Source organism: Ictidomys tridecemlineatus, chromosome 2 (genome assembly GCF_052094955.1).
Source record: "Ictidomys tridecemlineatus isolate mIctTri1 chromosome 2, mIctTri1.hap1, whole genome shotgun sequence".
NCBI classification, from domain to species: Eukaryota; Metazoa; Chordata; class Mammalia; order Rodentia; family Sciuridae; genus Ictidomys; species Ictidomys tridecemlineatus.
In genome coordinates this window covers 201,033,013-201,054,698 of record NC_135478.1, presented here as the reverse complement: position 1 = coordinate 201,054,698, position 21,686 = coordinate 201,033,013, and the positions used below count along the sequence as shown (strand labels likewise).

The 21,686-nt window shown below is 32.3% G+C and overlaps 1 protein-coding gene across 1 annotated transcript in view; it reads left to right on the top strand.

The window, feature by feature from the left end:
* Vps50 (VPS50 subunit of EARP/GARPII complex) overlaps positions 1 to 21,686 on the top strand; it is a 121,121-nt gene that overhangs the window by 4,223 nt on the left and 95,212 nt on the right. The window contains exons 2-9 of the mRNA XM_005340532.4: positions 3,185 to 3,253; positions 12,512 to 12,634; positions 13,674 to 13,745; positions 16,038 to 16,091; positions 16,928 to 16,998; positions 17,663 to 17,780; positions 17,879 to 17,914; positions 19,124 to 19,206. Of these exons, the coding sequence (XP_005340589.1) occupies positions 3,185 to 3,253; positions 12,512 to 12,634; positions 13,674 to 13,745; positions 16,038 to 16,091; positions 16,928 to 16,998; positions 17,663 to 17,780; positions 17,879 to 17,914; positions 19,124 to 19,206 (626 nt within the window). The remainder of the gene's footprint in view (positions 1 to 3,184; positions 3,254 to 12,511; positions 12,635 to 13,673; positions 13,746 to 16,037; positions 16,092 to 16,927; positions 16,999 to 17,662; positions 17,781 to 17,878; positions 17,915 to 19,123; positions 19,207 to 21,686) is intronic.

Sequence of the window (21,686 nt, the reverse complement as noted above, 5' to 3'; positions counted from 1 at the left end):
GTATAACCATGACTGTGCTTTATTTTCTTTTATTTTCTTAGTTGTCAATGGACCTTTATTTATTTAATTAATTTATTTATATGTGGTGCTGATAATTGAACCCAGTGCCTCACACATGCCAGGCAAGCGCTCTGCCACTTAGCTGTAACCCCAGCCCATGACTGTTCTTTAAAAAGCACAAATAGAACATAAAAATGATTCCATATCTCTTAGTAGGAACTTATAAAACTGATAGTCAAAGTTCAGAAGTACATTTGAGTGTTAGATGTGCTTTGAAACATATAATTCCTCTTCATTTCTGTTTTGATCAAGAAAAATAATTCTGTGTGCATAATAATGTTAAGAATATGGTTAATACTTAAAGAATGCTTGTGAGGTACCACATAGCATTTTTAGCTCCTTACATATGTTGCTCTGACTACTTTTAACAAAGTATGAGCTGTAACTATAATTAGGAGTTAATGCATAGGTAGGATTGTTAAAGGAGAGTTGTTAAAGACCTGAGTGCGAGAGTGGGGGTACAAACCCAGATAGTCTACTCTGAAGCCCCTTCCTGGTGTCATTCCGCTCTGTTGAGCAGCATGGAGATCATTGGTGACATGATAATAGTATTTTCATGAAGTGGTGGGGAGGAAAGCCTGATTTGGGTGGGTTCAAGAGAATCAGGGCCAGAGAAATTGGGGACTGAGTATAAACACTATTCATTTCTGTTGAAAAGAAAAAGAAACAAATCATTGGAGTTGCACACAGAGTTTCCATTTGTTACTCTTATTTTGTAATTTGGCAGAAGGTTGCCATGAATTAGTATCGAATGGTTGTGGGTGGTGCCTAATCTTTTTCTGGATACTGGGAAATATCACATTTACATTTCAGACATCAGATTCTTTACTGAGCAGTGCTAGGGAAAGAGAAAATTGGACATGATATAGTCCTCCAAGGATTTCTGTTAGATTAGTTAAACAGATCTCTGCTTTTAAAAATGTTTGTTTAAAGATATAGCAGTTAAGCTTTAAGATATTTTAGGGGTGGTCATAGCTTTGAATAAAATTATGAAGTCTAATTTCGTGAGTGTGTTGATGTGTATACATGGTTGTATATATAGTGTTCTGTGAACTGCACATAAAAGTGTAGGTACTTACCTTGTCATGTATTCTTTGCCACTTTGATGGTGTGCCTTCAAGATAGCCGTTGGTGAGAGATAGAGACAAAGAAAAACACACAGCCTAGGAACACACTAACAACAATTTTATCCCGCTGCACATTTTCATGTTTGATCTGCAGTAGGCCTTTCTTTTTCCAGCAAGCATTCCTGGTAACATAATTCTACAGTCTGTTGTGTGTTCCCATGGGAACAGTGTGGTATTTGGTTGAAGACTGGAGCCTGACCAACAACTTCTACCCAGTAATTGACTCATTGGTGTTTATTCTGTTCCTAGAATTTTACTAGCCACCAGGCTACACATGCAAGTAACACTTGGTCTCTCCCTTTCTTTGTTACTTAAGGTCTGGGAGAAAGAGAAATTTAAAACTTTGACTTAGCTATTGTCCTGGAAAATATTTAGTTATAATTCAGAAATGTCAGTGATCATATGAGGGTGATCATATGAGTCACATGAGGTGTTAGTCAAAATGCAGATTTCAGGTTCTAATCCAGAAATGCCTGGGTGAGGGGCTGCAGCTATGGCTCAATGGTAATGCCCTCGTCTGGCATGTGTGAGGCACTGGGTTCAGTCCTCAGCACCACATAAAAATAAATAAATAAAATAAAGGTATTGTATCCAACTACAACCAAAAAAAAAAAAAAACCCAAAAAACAAAAAACAGTTGCCTGGGTGATGTTGGTAGAGGTGATCCTTGGTCTATACTGAGAAATACCGTGTTCTTTGAAGCATAGGGGTTCATGAAGACTTCATAGAGGTGATAATTCTGAGGTGGTATATTATTTTCTTATTTTTATGTGTTTGTGTGCCTGTGTGTGGGTGGTGGGGCAGGGGGTGGGTGGGTGGAGCACCATACAGAGGAAGAAAAGGGTATAGTTGGGTGGGGGATAGGTTAGGTATTCTGGGAGTAATGGAAGAATTGAAGGTGAGACAGCACTTAGTCTTAAGAAAAATCATGTATTTGATTGATGCTGGTTTACAATGCAGAAGATAAAACACAGCTCTATGTCTTCAAGAAAAACAAGTTCTATTTTAAGTTTCAAATAATCAACATATACTATATGTTCTTACTGAGAATCAAAGGCCAAGATAGGGCGCCTAAAGGACAATTTGACTTATGAAAATTTTTCCTCAAATTAATGTACTAGTTAATTTTGCCTAAGACCAATATTACTATTTTGAGTAGCTTATTTTTAAAAAAATATTTTTAGTTGTAGTTGGACACAATACCTTTATTTTTATTTATTTATTTTTATGTGGTGCTGAGGATCGAACCCAGCATGCCTCGCATGTGCTGGGCGAGCACTCTACCGCTGAAACACAACCCCAACCCCTTGAGTAGCTTATTTTTTTAAAAAAAGGTTTTTAAAGAAAATTTAAATTGCTGAGTTCTTTCTGTCTTGATAATTTCCCTTAGTACATATAAGGGTTTCAGAATCCTTCAGTTGACATACTTATAGGAAGTATAAGGGTACCAAAGAACTAAAAAAGAGGTAGAAAACAATATGCCTTGGAATTTAAATCATAATTTTGGCTGCATGAATTAGATACATTAGTGGGAAATAATCAAGCAAGATGAAGAGATTACTTATGTATGAATTAAGTAATTAGCATTATTAAAATGTTTGTATAGCTCAGTTGGTTAGTATATTGCATCTGTGAATAATAATAATATTGCTTGAACCTTTTTTTCCAGGTGAATTTGCTTATGATTAATAGATAAGTACTTTTATAGAACACTTTTTAAATGGATTTCCTTTCTTTTGGTTGTTTTAAAACCCTGGTGAAGATAGACTTCCATTCTTTGCAAAGATGCTGTATAATACTTCATTATTTGAAGACACTAAAAGTACATCCTTACCTGATTTCAGAATAATACTGCAGGTATTAAGTGATGATTATTTTTAGAATATATGTTCTCTGTATTTTGAAGCAGGAAAATTTTCATTTTTACTAAGCATATTCTGTCCTTTCACAGTTCTTCAGCACAATTAAAATTCTCTTTGTCTTCTTATTTTTTTAAGGGTCTGAAAAGCCCTCCAGAGAGCCTCAGTGATCTCGGTGCTATTGAGAGTCTCCGGGTCCCTGGAAAGGTATTGATCTACATGTGTGAGCGTGATTTTCACTTTCTTAAGAAAATATTATTGCCTCTGGATAATAATTGGTTCACAGAAGCTTTTCTTTCCCATAGGCTAATGATTGTTATGATAAACTGGGTAAATTTTAAGTGTACTTTAGGTGTAGGGCTTGTTTGTGCTTTCATTACTCATTGGGATGCTTATGATTCATTTTAGTACAGTAAGGGAACTGCAGACTCAATAAATTAATAAACTAATAAAATTAAAGTCTGTTATATGTGGTTCTTAGCCTGGAAGCATGTGTGTGTGTGTGTGTGTGTGTGTGTGTGTGTAGTATGTGTGTGTGTGTGTATCCACACACACGTTTTATATATACAGCCAATAATTTTATATATATAAATTAGTAATATTATATAAATCATAAATTTTTTGGTAAATCGTTTTGGACTTAATTTATGTGGTTATATATAATCTATAAGTACGTATGTGTATATTTAATTTATTAATGAATCTGTTGTAATTTGAAGAAATAAGGTAAAATAATTTACTACTTTTTATAACTGTAACATTCTGAGCCAAAAATTATAGCTAATTGTGTTTTGTTTTGGGCATAGATTTTTGAATAAGCACCTAAGGCATAACTTACACTGAACTTCATGTATCTCAGATTTTAATCCTTTTGTATTCATGTGAATTTCTCAAGTTTACAAGTTTAATATATGTCATTTAGAAGCTAGGTGGCTTCCAGCTTCTCCTGGGAGAATTATTAACCATTGTTAAGTCCCTGCTGTTTCTCTGGAATGTGGCCTTGCAAACAGCAGCTCCACTACAGATAAAAGCTAGCACTTCTCAATGTCTGCTCTTAGGATTTTAATTTGAGGACCATATTTGAAAGTCATTTATTTTCTGTGTTCAGCATTTTTTTAAAATTAAAAGCAATTTACAAGTATTTAATATAGAATGGTACAGAGTAAAAATTTCCATTCACAAAAGTAGGGACATAGAAAGAAGGGATAGGACTCAAGCAACCCCAAAATCCAGCTGAGAAAACAAGTCTTGGAGCTCCATATCCAGGATCTGGGGCACATGGCATCATGATGTTGTCTTCAAAGGGCTTGTGTAGCTCTGCCCCTGTGGCCTTGTTTGTTGGAGCCCAATTCATAGGGATGCTTCTCTTACTAAGTAATCAAAAGCTTCTTCTTACACCTCAATGTCAGCTACTTAGCAGGATGATTTCCTTTCTCTTTGAGACTCTTTTCCTGCTAGAGTGAATTTTTCGTTTACTGCTTAGCTTTTATGTTAGGGCAGACCCCAAAGGGCAGATCCAAACACATTGTCTAAATACAGTGAAATTCCAGCCAGTTCTTTAGCATGAAATGGGCCAGACAAAACTTAGAGTCATGTTTGAATACTGTAATTTTATAAAATGTATTAAAGATTATAGACTGTGGTACAATTGGGAAGTGAGTGATAACCATATGTCCTAATTGACAGACAGTTCTCTTTATTTTTATTTTACTTAAAAAGATTATTGGCTGGGCACAGTGTGCATGTCTGTAAATCTCAGTGATTCGAAAGGCTGAGGAAGGAGAATTACAGGTAGTGAACCTCATTAAAAAATACATGAATGTATTAATAAAAACTTTCTGTTGTCTTTAAACCATGGATTTTGATGTTTTTCCAGTAATGGTGGACAGTGGATTTATGATTATCTCTTTACCTAGTCTTATGGACTCTCCACCCAAGCCCCATCAGTACTTTTGAGATAACTGGCTCTGGGTAGAGCGGCTAGTCTGGTATCACAAGATCAGCAAATGAAAATGATTCAGGTGACAATTAAGCCTGGGGCATTGGTCCTTTCTGGCACATACTGAAAACCTAAGTTACTTAGATTGTGAAATAGTTCTAATAGTGAAATTATATTAATAACTACACTATAAATATATGCTTATTATAAATAAAATAATAAATAATATAAGCCTTTATTCTAAAAAAAGCCTTAAAAGCTTCTGGTGCCCATCTGTTCTTTTTGGGCTCTCTTGCAACATCACCAGAGCTGGAGGGGAAGCAGAGCTTCTGCCGTCTCTGACTGTTTTTCAGAACTAAAGAGTTGCTCAGTTCAGAATGCAGTAAAGCTCAGTCAGTGAACTGAATAGGACATGGTGGTATTGGTAGTCAGTATTAAAAATGACAGTTAAGACTCATTTTCAGGGCTGGGGATGTGGCTCAAGTGGTAGCGAGCTCACCTGGCATGCGTGCAGCCCGGGTTCGATCCTCAGCACCACATACAAACAAAGATGTTGTGTATGCCAAAAACTGAAAAATAAATATTGAAATTCTCTCTCTCTCCTCTCTTTCTCTCTCTCTCTAAAAAAAAAAAAGACTCATTTTCAGAAACACACAGTGTAGTCTAGTATAACTTTAATGCTTAGTATATTTTTCACAGGTTGGATGTGACTTCATATTTAAATCATATAAACATTTTTAATGATTTATTTTGTATAGTTGCTTTGAAATTAATGTGCATCTAGTTCTTGGTGACCTGAAATTTGATGTGTTCCAAAATGATCTTTATTGATTTTTTTCAAATTATTAAAAGCACTTCAACAAAATGGAAAACATTCATTTGAAGTGGTGATTTTATTTTAAAGTAGCTTTTCCTTTAAAAGTTCCATATAATGCAAACAGAAAACATGGTAAACAGAAAAAGGAACCAAAAAACCAAAATCACAGAAATCATCTACATTGTTCATTGCCCTCTGATATTCTCCCTATGCATTTTCAACAAATTTTTTGAGCATCTACTATGTGCTAGACACACTGTAGGGACTGTCAGTACAGCTGTAGAAAGACAGCATCTTTTCCAAAAGCCAAAACTTTCCTTGTCTGAGGGAGTTTATTTACATCAATTAGGAGGAAGGCAGATAGCAAACAAGATAATTGTAAATTATGACAGATTCTAGAAAGGAAATAGGGAGATGATATAACACCTCTTTTTTTCCCACAAATATGGTATCATACTCTAAAACTTATTTTGAAGTTTGTGTTTTAAACTGGTAATATATATTACATAGAAAATGTTCATAGTATATTACTAGGTGTAGAATGCAAGCTGCCCATACTTTGGCAGATATTTTTTGGGATTTAACAATTTATACTATTTAAGTGGTTAATTTAAATGCTTGTATGGAGAAAAAAATATATATATACATATATATTTGTTCCAATTAGGTACACATGACAGTAGAGTGTATTTTGACATATTACATGGAGTATACATGGAGTATAACTTGGGATCCCATTCTTATGTTTGTACATGGTGTGGAGTTTCACTGGTGTTGCATTCATCAATAAAGGAACGTTATGTTTGATTCATTCTGCTCTTTCCTATTCTGATCACCGCTTTCTTCCCTTTATTCCCATTTGTCTAATCCAGTGAACTTCTATTTTTCTCTCCCCTTTTTCCTTGTTGTGTGTTTGCATCCTCATATCAGAGAGAATCAATTAATTATTAGTAGTATTAATTAGCCTCATATCAGTAGTATTCCATTGTGTGTATGTACTGCATTTTCTTTATCCATGTGTCTGTTGGAGGGCACCTAGGTTGGTTCCATTGCTTAACTATTGTGAATTGAGCTGTTATAAACATTGATGTGGCTGCATCATTGTAGTATGTTGATTTTAAGTCTTTGGGTACCAAGGAGTGGGATAACTGGGTCAAATTGTGGTTCAGTCCAATTTTCTGAGGAATCATGGAGAAACTTTTAAATGTTAACTTCATTTAGTAGCACTGCATCACACAGGTAGAAGATAAAAAAAAATAAGGTATCCCTGCTCTTTAGAATGGGCTCATTTCTATTTCTTTTCTAAGTTATAACAAAAGTTTTCAAGGAAGAAATAGATTAGCTTAAGTTGTGTTACATTGAGAGATCTTAGTGAAAAGGATAAGTAGGGGAGAGATATTAGGATGAATTGAGTGAAATGGCTGTTGATTTAGATTACAAATGTTGAATCTTGGCAAATTTCATGTGGTTCAACTTAATAGAAAACGGAATGTAGTGAAGGGGAACTGAAGAAGTGCATTTGGGTATCTGATAAGCTAGAAGGTACTGTTTATTTTATTCTATTTCAAGAACTTATAAATACAAAGAGGGAAGAAATCTTAAAAGTCATCTAGTACAATTTCTAGATTTTATAGACAAGATAATATTGTTCTTCATTATAAGAGGAGATGTAAGTCAAATGGTAATCCATATACTGGCATTTCGGGATTTTGGTGAATAAAATATTATAGAAAAGTGAAAACATGATCACAAGAATGGACAAATGGGAAATATAAGATAGATTCAAACGAATTTCAATTTTGAGGACAGTTTTTGTGGGAAAAAGGAAAATGATCTAAAATTCTGTTCTTGGGAAATGGGGTTCTGTTACATTTCAAATTAGTGGGATTTTTATACAGAGGTAAGGATATTAGAATTAGAGCATTTGCTGACTACACTTGTTATCCATTTAAAAGTGAAAGGATTTTTACTTAATTGATTACAAGAATTATGAAGAATTAAGACCAATATTTATTTTTTTATAATTATAGTAGCCATAAACTTATTAGTTATAGAATTTATTAGAACTGTTTGGGAGTTGAATCCTGATTTAAAATATCAGTATTAAGAACCTTGAATCTGCATCCAGATTTTCCATAGTGCCTCCATAATGGTCATGTATTATAACCTGAAAAGAATGTTGATATCAATATTGTTTTATGAATTTTTATCAAAATATTATCTCCAGAGCTATTATTTTTTATTTTTTTAATATAAATTTAGTAAGATTTGTTAAAAATATAACAAAGTCCTGAACTTGGGTTGGTATTTTTAACTATAGAATAAAAGAAATAAGTACATAACAAGGTATTAAATATGAAATTTATACTAATTTTGTGATTTTAATTTATATCAACTCAATAAATTTCTGTGAATAAAATCATGTTTATTTGTAATCTATTATTCATTATCTATTTTTTGTGGGAAGTGATTAAAATACATTATTTTTTATTATGTAAGTGTGTTGTAAACCTGGATTAAAATAATGCCATACAATAACCTTTTATAAAACTTTTCCATAAATTATTGTGCTGAAACCTCTTTTCAAATTGTAACCTCATCAGTATTCCACTAGATGGCACTAAAAGGCTGAAGGAAAACGGAGTAGGCTTCAAAAGCTATGTTTTATTTAAAACACACACAAACTGATGAACCGGCTACTTTTGATGAATTATTATTGTTGTTCTAGGAGGATTTTAAGAAAATGCGCCATTTCCCCATGTAATCAGACATCTGGCAATTCATTATAAACTTATGTGGTACATGGTTTTAGGGTATCTGTTATCTTAAAGTAGGTTTTGGATCCTTTTTCATTTTGGAAGCAGATCAAATCTGTTTCACTAAAATAGATTTATGACTTTAATAATACTGATTGAATATTGAAAACTTAATATTTTGCTCTTCCTTTTAGCTCTATATGGATTTTGGTGGCTAAATTTTTTTTTTGCTTTCAATTACAGCTTTAATGTGATGTGACCTTTATAATATTAAGGCTTCTGTTTAGAATTTATTATAACAGAATAGCTTTTTATCTTGCCTGATGAAAAGATGCCAGCAGTTAAAAAAATAAACCCATGCTTTACAAGAGCATTTCTTGCTATCCTGCACTCTTACCCTTCAAAACATACACACACACACACACACACACACACACACACACACACACATTCTGCCACCTAGATAAGTATAATCAACTATATAATGTGAACTGTGTTCTAATAAAGCAAGTATAGAAAGGGGGAGTTGGGGTTTCAGTATTCTGCAGAAATTTGAAACCTATGGAGATTTTACATTTGTCTTTTTGTTCGAATAAAAACTTACTGCTGAAAATTGAGATTCTTAGCTGTTCTGTGGATTTAAAAATTTGGTTTAGATTATTTTTCAAAATTAAAGAGACTATCAAGTTTAATAATGATGAGCAGAACTGTTATTCTGTCATGACTAACTTTTTGTACTTATAAAAGTGAATAGAATTGAAACTCCTAAACTTGAGTTAGTATTTTCAATTAGTATGCTCATTTTAGATAAGTTGAAAGTAGTGGTTAAATACAAAATTTATAGCTGCTAGTTTCCTTCGTAAACTTGGGTCTATTTCTTAAGAGATGGACTCTTATGTTCATCTTTTCTTGTCTAGTTCCCTAGAAACCATAAATATACTGGGACTGTTTTCTAACACCTTACAGTTGAAGGCTCAGATTGTTTTATGTACTAGAATCCCCAGTTCTCATAATGCCTTTTGTTTTTATCTGGAGAGGAAAAGAAATCAGAGATTTTGACTTAAATTTCTGTGATGACTATTTTTCTTCACTTTTCATTAAGTTACATTTATAATGTATATTTTATATGTATGTTCATGTAGTTTTATTTCAGAGATGGTCAAAATAGGAAAATTGTTAGTATTATATACAGCCTTATGTTATGACTGCTGGATAAAAGAACCTCTGAAATATTGAATAATATTTTTATTGTCTTCGACTTTCCTGAAATAATCCTGCTTAGTTTATTATGTTAAGAAAGTATGGAATATTGGGTTTATTTTTGATATAGCATCTGGTCTAGTGATATGTGTTAAGATACTTTATTTTTAGAAAAGGAAAATTTAGTTCATGTATATATAAATGTATTGGAATTAAAAAAAATTCTGTTACATTTCATTACCTCTTTGATGTATGTACAGAGTCTTTCCTGGAGCTATCCTTATTGCTTGAACCTGTTATATGCCTTCCTGAGTTTACTTATACCTTGTTTTATATTTGTGACCCTGTCCCCACAGTTTCTGAAATTTGAAATGATCCCTATTCTAATATTCTCTAAATGCCACCTCTTCCATTGATTTTTTTTTTTTGTACCTCTCCTCTGCCTTGTCAACTATTTACTTATGTATTTGACTCACTTATTTGAGGGAGGAGCTGAATTTTACTGATCTGCATTCCTGTGTCACCTAGTCTGGGGAATTTTTACATAAGGGGAATAAAAATAATTGTTTGTTAAATGGAATTATATTGACTGGGAAAGGTGAGGTGGTAGGGCCTCGACAGTAGTTGTGTTAGTTCATACTGAAAGAAGGGAGAGGAGAATACATTTGCTCAGTTTTACTTTTAGTTTACCCTCATCTGCAGTTATATTTTTTACTTTATTTGTAGTTTTCTCCAGCATTAATTCTGGAATGACACTGATACATATTTTAGGTGTAGTTGCCATTGGCAGGCAAGTATGGCCCTTTGATAGTCTGTAGTTGTTGACGAATTGTTCTTGGATTTTCAGATTTTACAGAGCACTTATCCCATTGTTAATGTTAATATATATTTAGTTATGTATTGTATGACTCAAATTGTACTGTCAAGATAAACCCTTTAAACATTTTATTAATAATACAACAAGTTTATACAATTGAAATATTTTATTTCTAGCTTAGCTTAAATATCCCAGTATCATTGTAACCTTTTTCCTTAAATCACGTAATTTAATATGGTATAGAGAATTTCATTTGGTACTCCTCTCCCACTCAGTTTTGTCTTTACATTTTTTTTGTAGGAAATCTTTTGTTTATGTAAAGTACTTGACAAATTCATTCTATTTTAGTTAGAAAATTACATATTTTTGTACATCTCACATCCTAGGAAATCAGTTTATATCATGGCAAAATTGTGGTGTAATTATATTAAGAGTTTGCATTGTAACTGATTTTATTTTTCCAGTGTATGTGCATAAGATATTCTTGTCACTAACATTTGCCATTATTTCTAATTAGAAGAAAGAATCTTTTTATTAAGAATTTGTGAAAATTTTGACTTTCAAAAGAACACATTGCATTTTTGTTTTATATTTCTTTTCAATACAATTAACTATTAATTTTAGTTTCATCAGTGACTATTAACTACCTTGGCACTATGGAACATAATGATGGAGAATAGAAGTGATCTCAGTTCTCAAGAAGTGTCTAATTTGGTTGAGCAGGCAGTCTTAACAACAGTAAAGTATTTAGAGAGTGATGAGGTAGAAGCCTTCTTACAAACCAGAAGTGCATTGGTGCTAAAAAAAAAAAAAAGAAAAGAAAGAAAGAAAGAACGAAACATCATCATCTAGATTCTTTTCAGAATGGAGTGTGTCTGAATTGAATTTAGATGCAGATTTCACATACAAGCCATCAAATTGACTGAAAGGAGAAGATTTTGTATTTTTTTTTTTCGGGCTGCAGTGTCACTTTGGGACATTTGTTTTGGTACTTAATATATAATTTCAGCATGGTGTCATATGCCAGTGGCATTTATACATTTAATATGAAAATAATTGTCTATTTAAATTTTTGGCTTGGCTACATACTTTATATTTTTCAGTCTTAGCAAATTTTGCATCTTAATTTTTTTTGCACTTTATCAACTACATTTATTTGCTTATAATGCTGCAGAATTACTAGGTAGTAGGCATAGCCTATGAATTCCAGTAGTAATTGTGACCCAGAAGTCATTGAGGTGATATTCCCTTTACAGGAATGTTTTTTCTCCTGGTACTGGAGATTGTACTTAGGACCTGCACATGCCAGGCAAATACTCTACTGCTGACCTACAGTCCCAGCCCCTGATGTTCCCTTTTTGTATGGTGAGACATATTTTAGAGTGTTGCTGAGCTGATAAAATGAGCTGGGCATGGTTGTGCATTCCTGTACTCTTGGCAACTCAGGAAACTGAGCAGGAGGATCTCAAGTTAGAGGCTAGCCTTAGCAACTTAGGTAGGCCCTAAATAACTTAGCAAGACTTTGTCTCAAAATTAAAAAAAAAAATTAAAGTACCCTTGGATTCAATTCCCCAGTACCAATTAAATAAATATAAAAGTAAAAAGATAACATGAGTGTGTATGTGATAGGTTTAGGTAGTTACTTTTCTTTTTTTAAACATTTAAGTTCTTTTAACTTTGTTGGCACTCAAGGAATAAATTGTAAAATCCAAATTATTAAACTGGCTAGATTTCATTTTCCAGTAGATAAGTAGTTTTAAAGTTTTTGGCTATTTCCTAATTTTCCACAAATTTTTATGGTTTCTAATTTGTTTGTGTCCTTGGTTAGGATGATTTTTGGAAGATATGTGATGGTTAAGACACATAATCATTTATTTCCATGCAAATGGAATTCTTACAATTATCAGTATTATAATTGTGACTTTTTTCTTTAAAGGAGGAATTCCGGGAACTTCGAGAACAGCCAAGTGACCCTCAAGCTGAACAAGAGCTAATTAATAGTATTGAACAAGTATATTTTTCTGCAGACTCATTTGATATTGTCAGATATGAGCTGGAGGTAAAAGAAAACTTTGATTAAAACCTATCAAAAACCTGTTTGGTTCTTGGATTGATTTAATGAGATTTGAATGTTTTTAAGGAGCACTTATAGGTCTATGATTATCATATTGTGTTTTAATGAACTTTGAGCATTATTTAAAGATCCAATTATTTTTGAAAATGTGATTATAAATACACCTGTAGAGCATTGGTCAGGGAAACATTGCTGTGTTTTTATCTTTCACCTGTTAGCAATTAATATGTTATCGTACTATTTCTGTTTTATATTGGCTAACTATATTTAGAAAAACAGACTTTTGATCATAAATGTGTATTATGATAAAAACCCTTATGCAATGTTGTTTACAATATTGCATTTTGAATTTATAGGAACTTCAAAAAATTAGAATTTTAAAATTTGGTTTTAGGCAAAACTAAGTGCAGTACAAAGTCAGTCAGTCCCCAAGTTATTCTGAAGTTTCATTTATTAATTGTTAAGACTTGCAGCCTATTTCTCTATGTGCACAATGGTGTGCATATTTTTGCTTGTTTCCTATATTACCCTCTAAAAGCTGATATAATCCAGAATGTAGTCCAAAAACTGTCACTGTCACATTGTAGAACTTAGTTACCATTTATAATATTTCAGAGGGAAAGTCTTTTTGATTTCTATTGTAGACAAGTAGGGACATATCTGTGGCTGGTAGAGTGGGGGATTAGAGTTAAGAATTTTTCTCACATTTTCCTGGAAACATTATCTTCCAGCTTAGGGGCCAGGCACCCCAGTAGTAGTGGGATTTTCTAAGGGTCAAAGTAGCACAGTGAAGGAACAAGGCTGGTGAGGTTTGAAGTCAGACAGTTGTGTAAAAATGACGTGTAGACTTTTGTGGCTGGAGTCCAGTAAGGGAGGTTGAGAGGACAGGAAAAGTGAAGGGCAGTCAGTGTGACAGGTGACAATGTTCTGAATGCAGATTGTAGTTCATGAGTCAAAGGCATTTAGGTAAATGAAATGAAATTATGCAGTTTATGGTTTTATTCTTTCTTTCTTTTTTGTATAGAAGCTCCCACCTGTTCTCAATTTGCAAGAATTAGAGGAGTATAGAGACAAATTGAAACAACAGCAAGCTGCAGTAAGTAAAGAATATTTCTTTCTGACAAAACACAATAGAGAGGTATAATGTTTGTAGATTTCATGGTTTTAACTAATATATTAAAATAGAAACAAATCCTGTTATTTAACATGACTGAATCAGATAGTATATTTATATTAAAATTTTAATACATATGCAGTTTTCCTCATGTTATTTTGATAGATTTGCTCCTAGAACTTGGAGTTCTCTCTGGAATCCTAAATGTGATCAAAGAACTTAGAACTTGTTTTCAGTTTAGTAAGTACCTCAGGCTCTGTGATATGTGCATGACTTTCCTACCTATAATATTGTATTGGAGTATTTTTATCTCACAATTAAGGTCCACATATTTCCTTGAAATAGGTTTATAAAAAGAATACAAGGCTAAGATTTAGAAAGTGTGAATTGTAGTGACTATTTAATTATGGCATTGAACAGATCATTTAACCTTGCTAAATCTCTCTTGTTTTACCTGTGAAGTGATAGGTTAGGCTTGCATTTCCTCTAATGTTGTAAAACCCTGTAATTCTGTAGTTTGTGTTGATTGAACTTACTTTATGCAGCTCACTAAATAAGATTGTAATATATGGTCTTATTAATATTTTTAAATAAAAGGAACTGTAGTAATAAATTTACCTATTTTAATTTAAGGTAGGGTTTTTAGTAATATATCTGGCAGATCAAGGAAGATGTACTTCTCTTTCCTTTTATACCCAGAGATCTCAATAGGTGCTGGGGTCTACTTAGGAGTGGCAGTAGTATGAGTGGGCTTGAATTCAAGAGGACTGTGTAATAAAGTATTGTGCTTTTGGGAAAAAAATCAATTTTAGTGGTAGGAGGCATCTTTTGCCTCCTGTTGATTTCAACATATTTAAATACATACTCTTTCATATGTGTACTTTATGTGACAGCATTATTTTGAGGATGTTCCTCATCTCATTCCAAAACAGGGCTTTTGGAATTTGCTAAGAGTTGGCTTGAATCTTAGCCTTGCAACTTATTAACCGTGGGCAAGTACCTGTCACTTTTAAGGTTGCTCATTTGGGACACAAGGATGTATGGAACCTCTCTCGGTGGATAGTCATGAGTCCCCATTGCGATAATTATGTAGAAAAACATTTTGTACACTGTCTGACACAGGGAAGACTAAGTATAAGTACTTTGTCTATGTTTTTTAAAACCCAGTTGAGTAAAATTCAATCAGTTCTATCTATGCACATCTATAAATACATATATGTCAAAATACATGGTATAGAGCTAGAACTTCCTGATTGCATTTTCTTACTTATGGCTCCTATTTGGCTTCTTTTGGTTGTGTTTGTATTATCTTAATTAAGTTGTTATTAGACAGTCCTATTGAATCTTTGAAATTCTTAAAATGATATTTCAGATTAACATTGATCTCTCTTCATTAATTGAAATGTAAAAGCTATTTGAAATTTGATATTCTTAATCTTAGTGGAGTTCTCTTTTCTTGACAAAAGCAATCAATGTTTTATCTAGAAAATAATACATGTAATTCCAAAGATGTTAGATGCAGATTAAGATAATATGAAAGGATTAATGCAGTAGATTAGTATGTGTTCAATGTTTTCTTTTCCCTTGGCCTAGGGTAGGGGAGCCAATTGTGTTTTTTGAACAGACACTAAATGCCTCTGTATGCCATGCATCCTGCTAGATATGGTGTTTCTGCAGGGTAGTTAGCAGGACCCTTGAAATTGTGGAATAAGAGCCTCATGTTCAAAATCATTATCATTCTAACTTGTGATACTAACATTATTCATGGAATTAACCAACAAAACCTTTGATAGATTCATAGCTTTCTTTTCAGCTTTTTAGAAGTAGAGGACCAAATGACTTGTCTTTTCACATGGTGCAAAGAATCTAAAGGGTCCAAGCAATTTCTCTTTCCCAGAGATTATCTCCATAAATTCAGTTGATTAAAAAAAATTGTCTTAGCAAATTGATTGTTTTAAATCATTTCCCTTGCCCTAAAGAGGTTACATTTTCATGCATGTTTGCTAAATCAGGTAATGACACTCATTAACATTAATAGTAACCATTTATTGAGTTTCTGTTAAGGTGCAGGTACCATGCTATGTGCTTTATTTACTACCTCTTTTACTAATCTTGTACATAGGAAAATGTGTATGGCCATAACATTGCAATAGACCTCTAGAGTTATATTGGGAAGACATATGGAATATTCCTGCAAAAATTTTAAAAATAAAAAATATAATAGGAAGTTTGAGACTTTTTCTTTTACTTCTTCTGTTTAATTGTATGTTCTAGGTCTCTAAAAAAGTAGCAGATTTAATCCTTGAAAAACAGCCTGCTTATGTGAAGGTAGGATAATATTTGCTATTTTTAATAATAATTTTTTAATGGTGGATTGATTTACACTTGAAACTATTAGAATATTATAATTATTCTTTTGTCTTTAGTTAAACAACATACCCTGGTGTGTGTGTGTGTGTGTGTGTGTGTGTGTGTGTGTGTGTTGAGGATGTGTGTCTTTTTCATTTGGCAGTTTATCAAAAATGCAGTAAAAGAATACTTTAAGTGATGATTCTAAGCCATGTCTTAGCTTTTCCCAACTTTATAAGAAGCAGTGAAAATTGCTTCCATTAACTTTGTAACAAATACATAGATCAACAATATAGCAATCTGAAGCAATGACAATGTAAAAATCTGAATTTAAAATATGATAAAATTGAAACTGTTTATCTGAATCTGTGTTTTCATCAGAAAATGAGAGCTTTCAAATTCCATTGAAATATCTACTAGTGTTCATATCAAGATATTCCTTGTCAAAGCATCTTAGCAAACAGAAATCATATTTGTCATAGCCTTTATTACTTTGCAAAGTTCGGTTTCGGTAGAAACATGTAAATGGTGTTTATTTATTCCTGCCTAAAACAGGTTGGGTCTAGATTTTCTTGTAAGCAATACTGACTAAATATTTTGTCATCTGTCATTGTGAAAATCAATTGGAAGAAGTTATTTTAAATAACTTTTGAAAAATATATTAACAGTTTTCAAGTTTAGGTATTTTTGTTGCAACTTTGTTTTCTAAAGCTGGCTTTGCTTTGAAACACATGAGGTTTTGTTAGAGTACTATGTGAGAAAGAAGGAAAAATAAAACGTCTCAAATAATAACCTGTACTTAAATCTTTCCATAGGAACTTGAAAGAGTTACCTCATTGCAGACAGGTCTCCAGTTAGCTGCAGTTATCTGCACAAATGGGAGGAGGTATTGTTTCCAATGATATTTTGTTCTTTAAGCTGGAAAATATTTTAAGAACAAGTATGAAATCTGTCGTTGACACTTGTTTTTTAAAATCATGGTTGTAGTTTTTAGAATACCATTCATTAAATGAACATATGTTATGAACTAAAATTTGCACTAAGAGGATGTGGGAAATATATACAAATCTACTTTTGGGTTAAGAAATATTACTGGCTGTGTATTGTTTAGACTAGGTTTTCCTAAATTATTTGCAATGAAGGATCAATGTTGTTTTACTTTTCTTTTCACAAACCTGTTACAGGGTATTTTGTAAAATGAAATAGAAATAAATTAATAGGAAAAAATGAAACAAAGAAATAATGTAAGACATATAATACAGTCCCAATTTTTTACTATTAGATTCATGAGTAAAATTATTCTATCAACCTTTGCATTAAGTTTTTAGGTGCTTATTCTCAACTTCTGTACTTTCCTTATAATTTGTGGATTAGCATTAATCCATCTTTCATGTATGAGCAGAACTGGTTTAGATAATTACTTACTTGTTAAATTATAGTTTCAAACCCCAATTTTAATAGTAATGCAGGTCACTAGTGGCCTGTAAGTTCTGTGTAGCTGGCATTCTTGTTATATTAGAAATATTAACTGCTTATTGTTCACTTTGCAGACACTTGAATATTGCAAAGGAAGGTTTTACTCAAGCTAGTTTAGGCCTTCTTGCAAATCAAAGGAAACGTCAGTTGCTGATTGGACTTCTGAAATCTCTGAGAACTATAAAAACATTGGTATATACAAAACATTGATATATTGGTCCCTTTTTAAAAAATTAAAACTTAGTTTTGTGATTGAAACAGATTTTACCTTTGATTTTTGTGTTTTTCAGCAAAGAACAGATGTACGCTTAAGTGAAATGCTGGAGGTAAGCTAAAAAAACTTGGAAATTGGGTGATGCTAATAATCATATAGAAAAATTATAGTGGACAAAATTCAGACATGCATTTTTCTTGAGTTGATAATTGCTATAAAGAACATTTTTAAACAATTGAAGGTAATTGCCCTTGAGCCTTTTTCTATCAACATAATATACATTCGTTTTAGAAAAATAAATTTATTTGAGAAAATATTTACTGTGTACTAACATTGGCATGTTCTCTTCAGCCTTTTGATTGTATTAAATCCAAATAGTAGTAACATTAAATTTTTCATCAAACATATATTAGTGATTTATGGGATGTGTGATATTTTTGTTATATTTAGTATCTCATATATTAATTAGTTTCCTGCCTGAGCCATCTGTTTTTTCTTTGATGTTTTCTTAGCATTCTGCATCTATTTCTGTCATAATAAGGTTCACTAAAACATAATGAAATATGTGTGTTTTTCCATAATACTTGAGCTCCTTGGGGTAGATACTTTGTCATTATCTTAGCATCCCAGTGGTTCGAATTGCATCTGTTGAATTTAGATATGAGCATCAGGAACATTTTTTGTGGTTTTCTTATAATCACCCTGTTTCTTCTAAACTGTTACTGCTAAACTAGGGTTTGAAAGATCCATTTGAAAAATTCATTTGGTATTAAATTACTATTAGGTGGTAAAATATTCTGAAAATATTAATATTTTTCCTTTTTTCCAAATTCATTTCTATAGAAATATTTAATTTCTTGGTGGGTAAATTGTTGGCTCTTGATTATAATACAGTATGTACTATTTTGGAACAGTTTATTTACACATTAGAGTAAGATGCTATGTTAACAGCTAAGGAATCCTTTCAGAAGCAGCTTATAATTCTGTATAGACTTTACACATAAGTGATGGTCTCAAAGGGATGTTATTGTGTATTTGAGGGAACAGAATATTTTATATATATATATATATATATATATATATATATATATATATATATATATTTTTTTTTTTTTTTAATGCATACAGTTTGGGCCTAGAGTTAGTTGCCTCTTTTTATTTTGTTTTCTGTCTATTTTTGGTGTTCTAATCTTTATTTAAGAGGAATTAGCAGTTTTTGATTCTGTATTGTTGGATTAGAGTATGAAAAGAGATGTGTTTTTATCAGGGGTTTTAAGAAAAATGTTTCCAATGATGTGACTTCTGTTGCCATTCTCTTAAGGAGGAAGACTATCCAGGAGCTATTCAGTTGTGCCTGGAATGTCAGAAAGCTGCCAGTACTTTTAAACATTATAGTTGTATAAGGTAAGGTAATATAAAAAATTTAAAGCTGATTTTTGTCAATTTTTTAATGTAGGAGTTGTGTAACATCCAATGTTAATTAGCATTGAAGGTTAATACAGAGAGCAGTGTTCTAGTTTGGTATTCATGTTTATAAATGGGAAGTACAATAAAATTATAAATAACAGTTTTTCAGGTGTGAAAGATCAAATGCTTTTCAATCCTGCCTCCTTTATCACCTCATTGAAACTCTTTTTTTAATGTACTTTCCAGTTTGATTTATGTCATTTTTATAGAATAGTAGACAAGAATAAATTAATCTGCTCACATCTTCCTTGAGTCTCTTAGGAATTATTCCTCCTTAACTGTGTCCATCATACAAATGTTGAGAGTATTATTGCAGCTAGTTTTTAAGATCCAGATGGTTCAAATGTTTGGCTCATCATCATAAGTCTTTTAGAAAATTTAAATATGATTTCAGTTCATGTAACAATCATTTTGTAATACTTGATTATGTATTTAATGTGTTACATGTGTTATTTAAAATAGCAAAAGTGGCTGCCACATCTTTTGCTGTTAGTTCTGACTTTATTAATAGAGTTTTGGTTTGCTTAAAATAAAGGATTTGCATTACTCCTTGAGATAGTACATTGGGAAAGCTCTAATCCTACCTTTAATTTCTATCATTCCTCCCAAGCCATCCCAAATAAACACACAGTCTAGGGAAAATAGTGTGCTTGTCAAGCAAATCCAGTTTCATGTTAAATCGATACCTATCTCAGAATGCAGCTCTTTTTTTCCCCTCTTTTTTGGAAATTCTGGCAGTTAGTCAACATAACTCACTGATGTTACAGATGTCGATTGTTAGTGTATGAACAATGGAAGGATTATGGTAGAAAAACATTGATAAAGGTTAGAATTTTTTTTTCTTTTAATATACTCTCATAGGTCTTGGCTGAATAGAGGCTAAGAGCTGGTTATTTTCCACTAGAGATTCTATTTAAATATTCATTATATTTTTTCTTTAGGATTATGCAGCTTGAAGTAATGCACTTTTTCATTTGATTAGGATTTACATAGTTGTGTAGCACCAGTGATACTTTGGTTTTATTTGAGAGTGATTAACTGTTATTACTAAAATTTTGGTGACATCATTTATACTTATTAGATTGAATTGATAATTAGTTCTAGTATGTTGAATGTATTTGGAAATTTCTAACAAGGCTTTCTAGGAAAAAAAACCCAGAATATCCATTTAATTTGTTTTGTGGTGATTATCTGGTAACAGTGATAATAGCTTGTTTAGTGATTAGAAATGATTCAGGCAATTATTTATTTACTGAGCATATTTACACCAGGTTTCTTGTTTTGAAATTGGTAGTTTAGTGGTGAACCATACACAAAATAATCAATAAAAATCTCTGGCTTTATAGAGGACATTATCTATAGAAGAAGGACTTGCATTGAAGCAGACACAAATAGAATTGGGCCTGAGAGAGGAGGATCTTGAGCATGCAGTGGAAGCATTGATATCTAACTCATCTTTCAGGGTCAAGACTAAGGAAGATCTGAAGGAGGAACAGGAGGAGTTGGGGAAAGATGTAAGGAGTTGGGAATGGGAAATTCTGGGTCCCATGAATAAAATCTTTGTTATAGAGATATTAAGCAAAATGAGGACTGAAAATATCTATCTGTTGGATTATGGCAACAAAGAAGTCATAGTTGAACTTTAGAAGGACAGATTTTTGTGGGAGTGGGTGAAGTATAAGATGAAGAAATTTTGTGAAAAGGAGAGAGATGGAATTAAGCAGAGAAACTTGAATATTTGAAAACTTTTGGGAAAGAGTGAGAGGTTGGAAACAAAATAGAGAACATAATAATATATTATGACTTTGCAGGGGATTATAGCAGGGATTGACTTTGTAAAGTTCACTATCTATTATAATTGGAAAGAATGAACGGGAATTTGGTAACAGGAAATTGAGGGAGCAGGTTACATATTGAAACTGTATTTTCCATTAGTTAAAAATTTGATTTTAGCTTGCTAAAGTAAATATCTTTCATGGAAAAGTTAGCTATAAAAATATCTTTGAAAGAAATTATTTGGACTTCTTAAAGTTAGCATGAAAAATAGAATTCACATATTTGCTTCTGCATAAAGAAGCACCAAGTAATATCTAATAAAGTCTCAAATTGTGTGACATGCAATGCCAAGTAATATCATGCTGCACCCGGTTGGTTGCAAAATAAAGGAAAACTGGTACCTTGTCTGTACCTTATATCTTCCTTGAGATGTGCTGTGTTCCAGCATCTTTAATAAAAGCAACTGTAACACCAATTTTGTTCACGTTTATGACTGACAGGGAATATCTTGCATTATGTGACAATTCTTGAGTTGATTGACAGAGTCATATAGTTGGGATTTGCTGGGAATAAGAATCAGAATGTGTTTATGTTAAAGTGTCTCTGAATAAAGCGTTTACTTTCTTTTTCACTTAAAATTT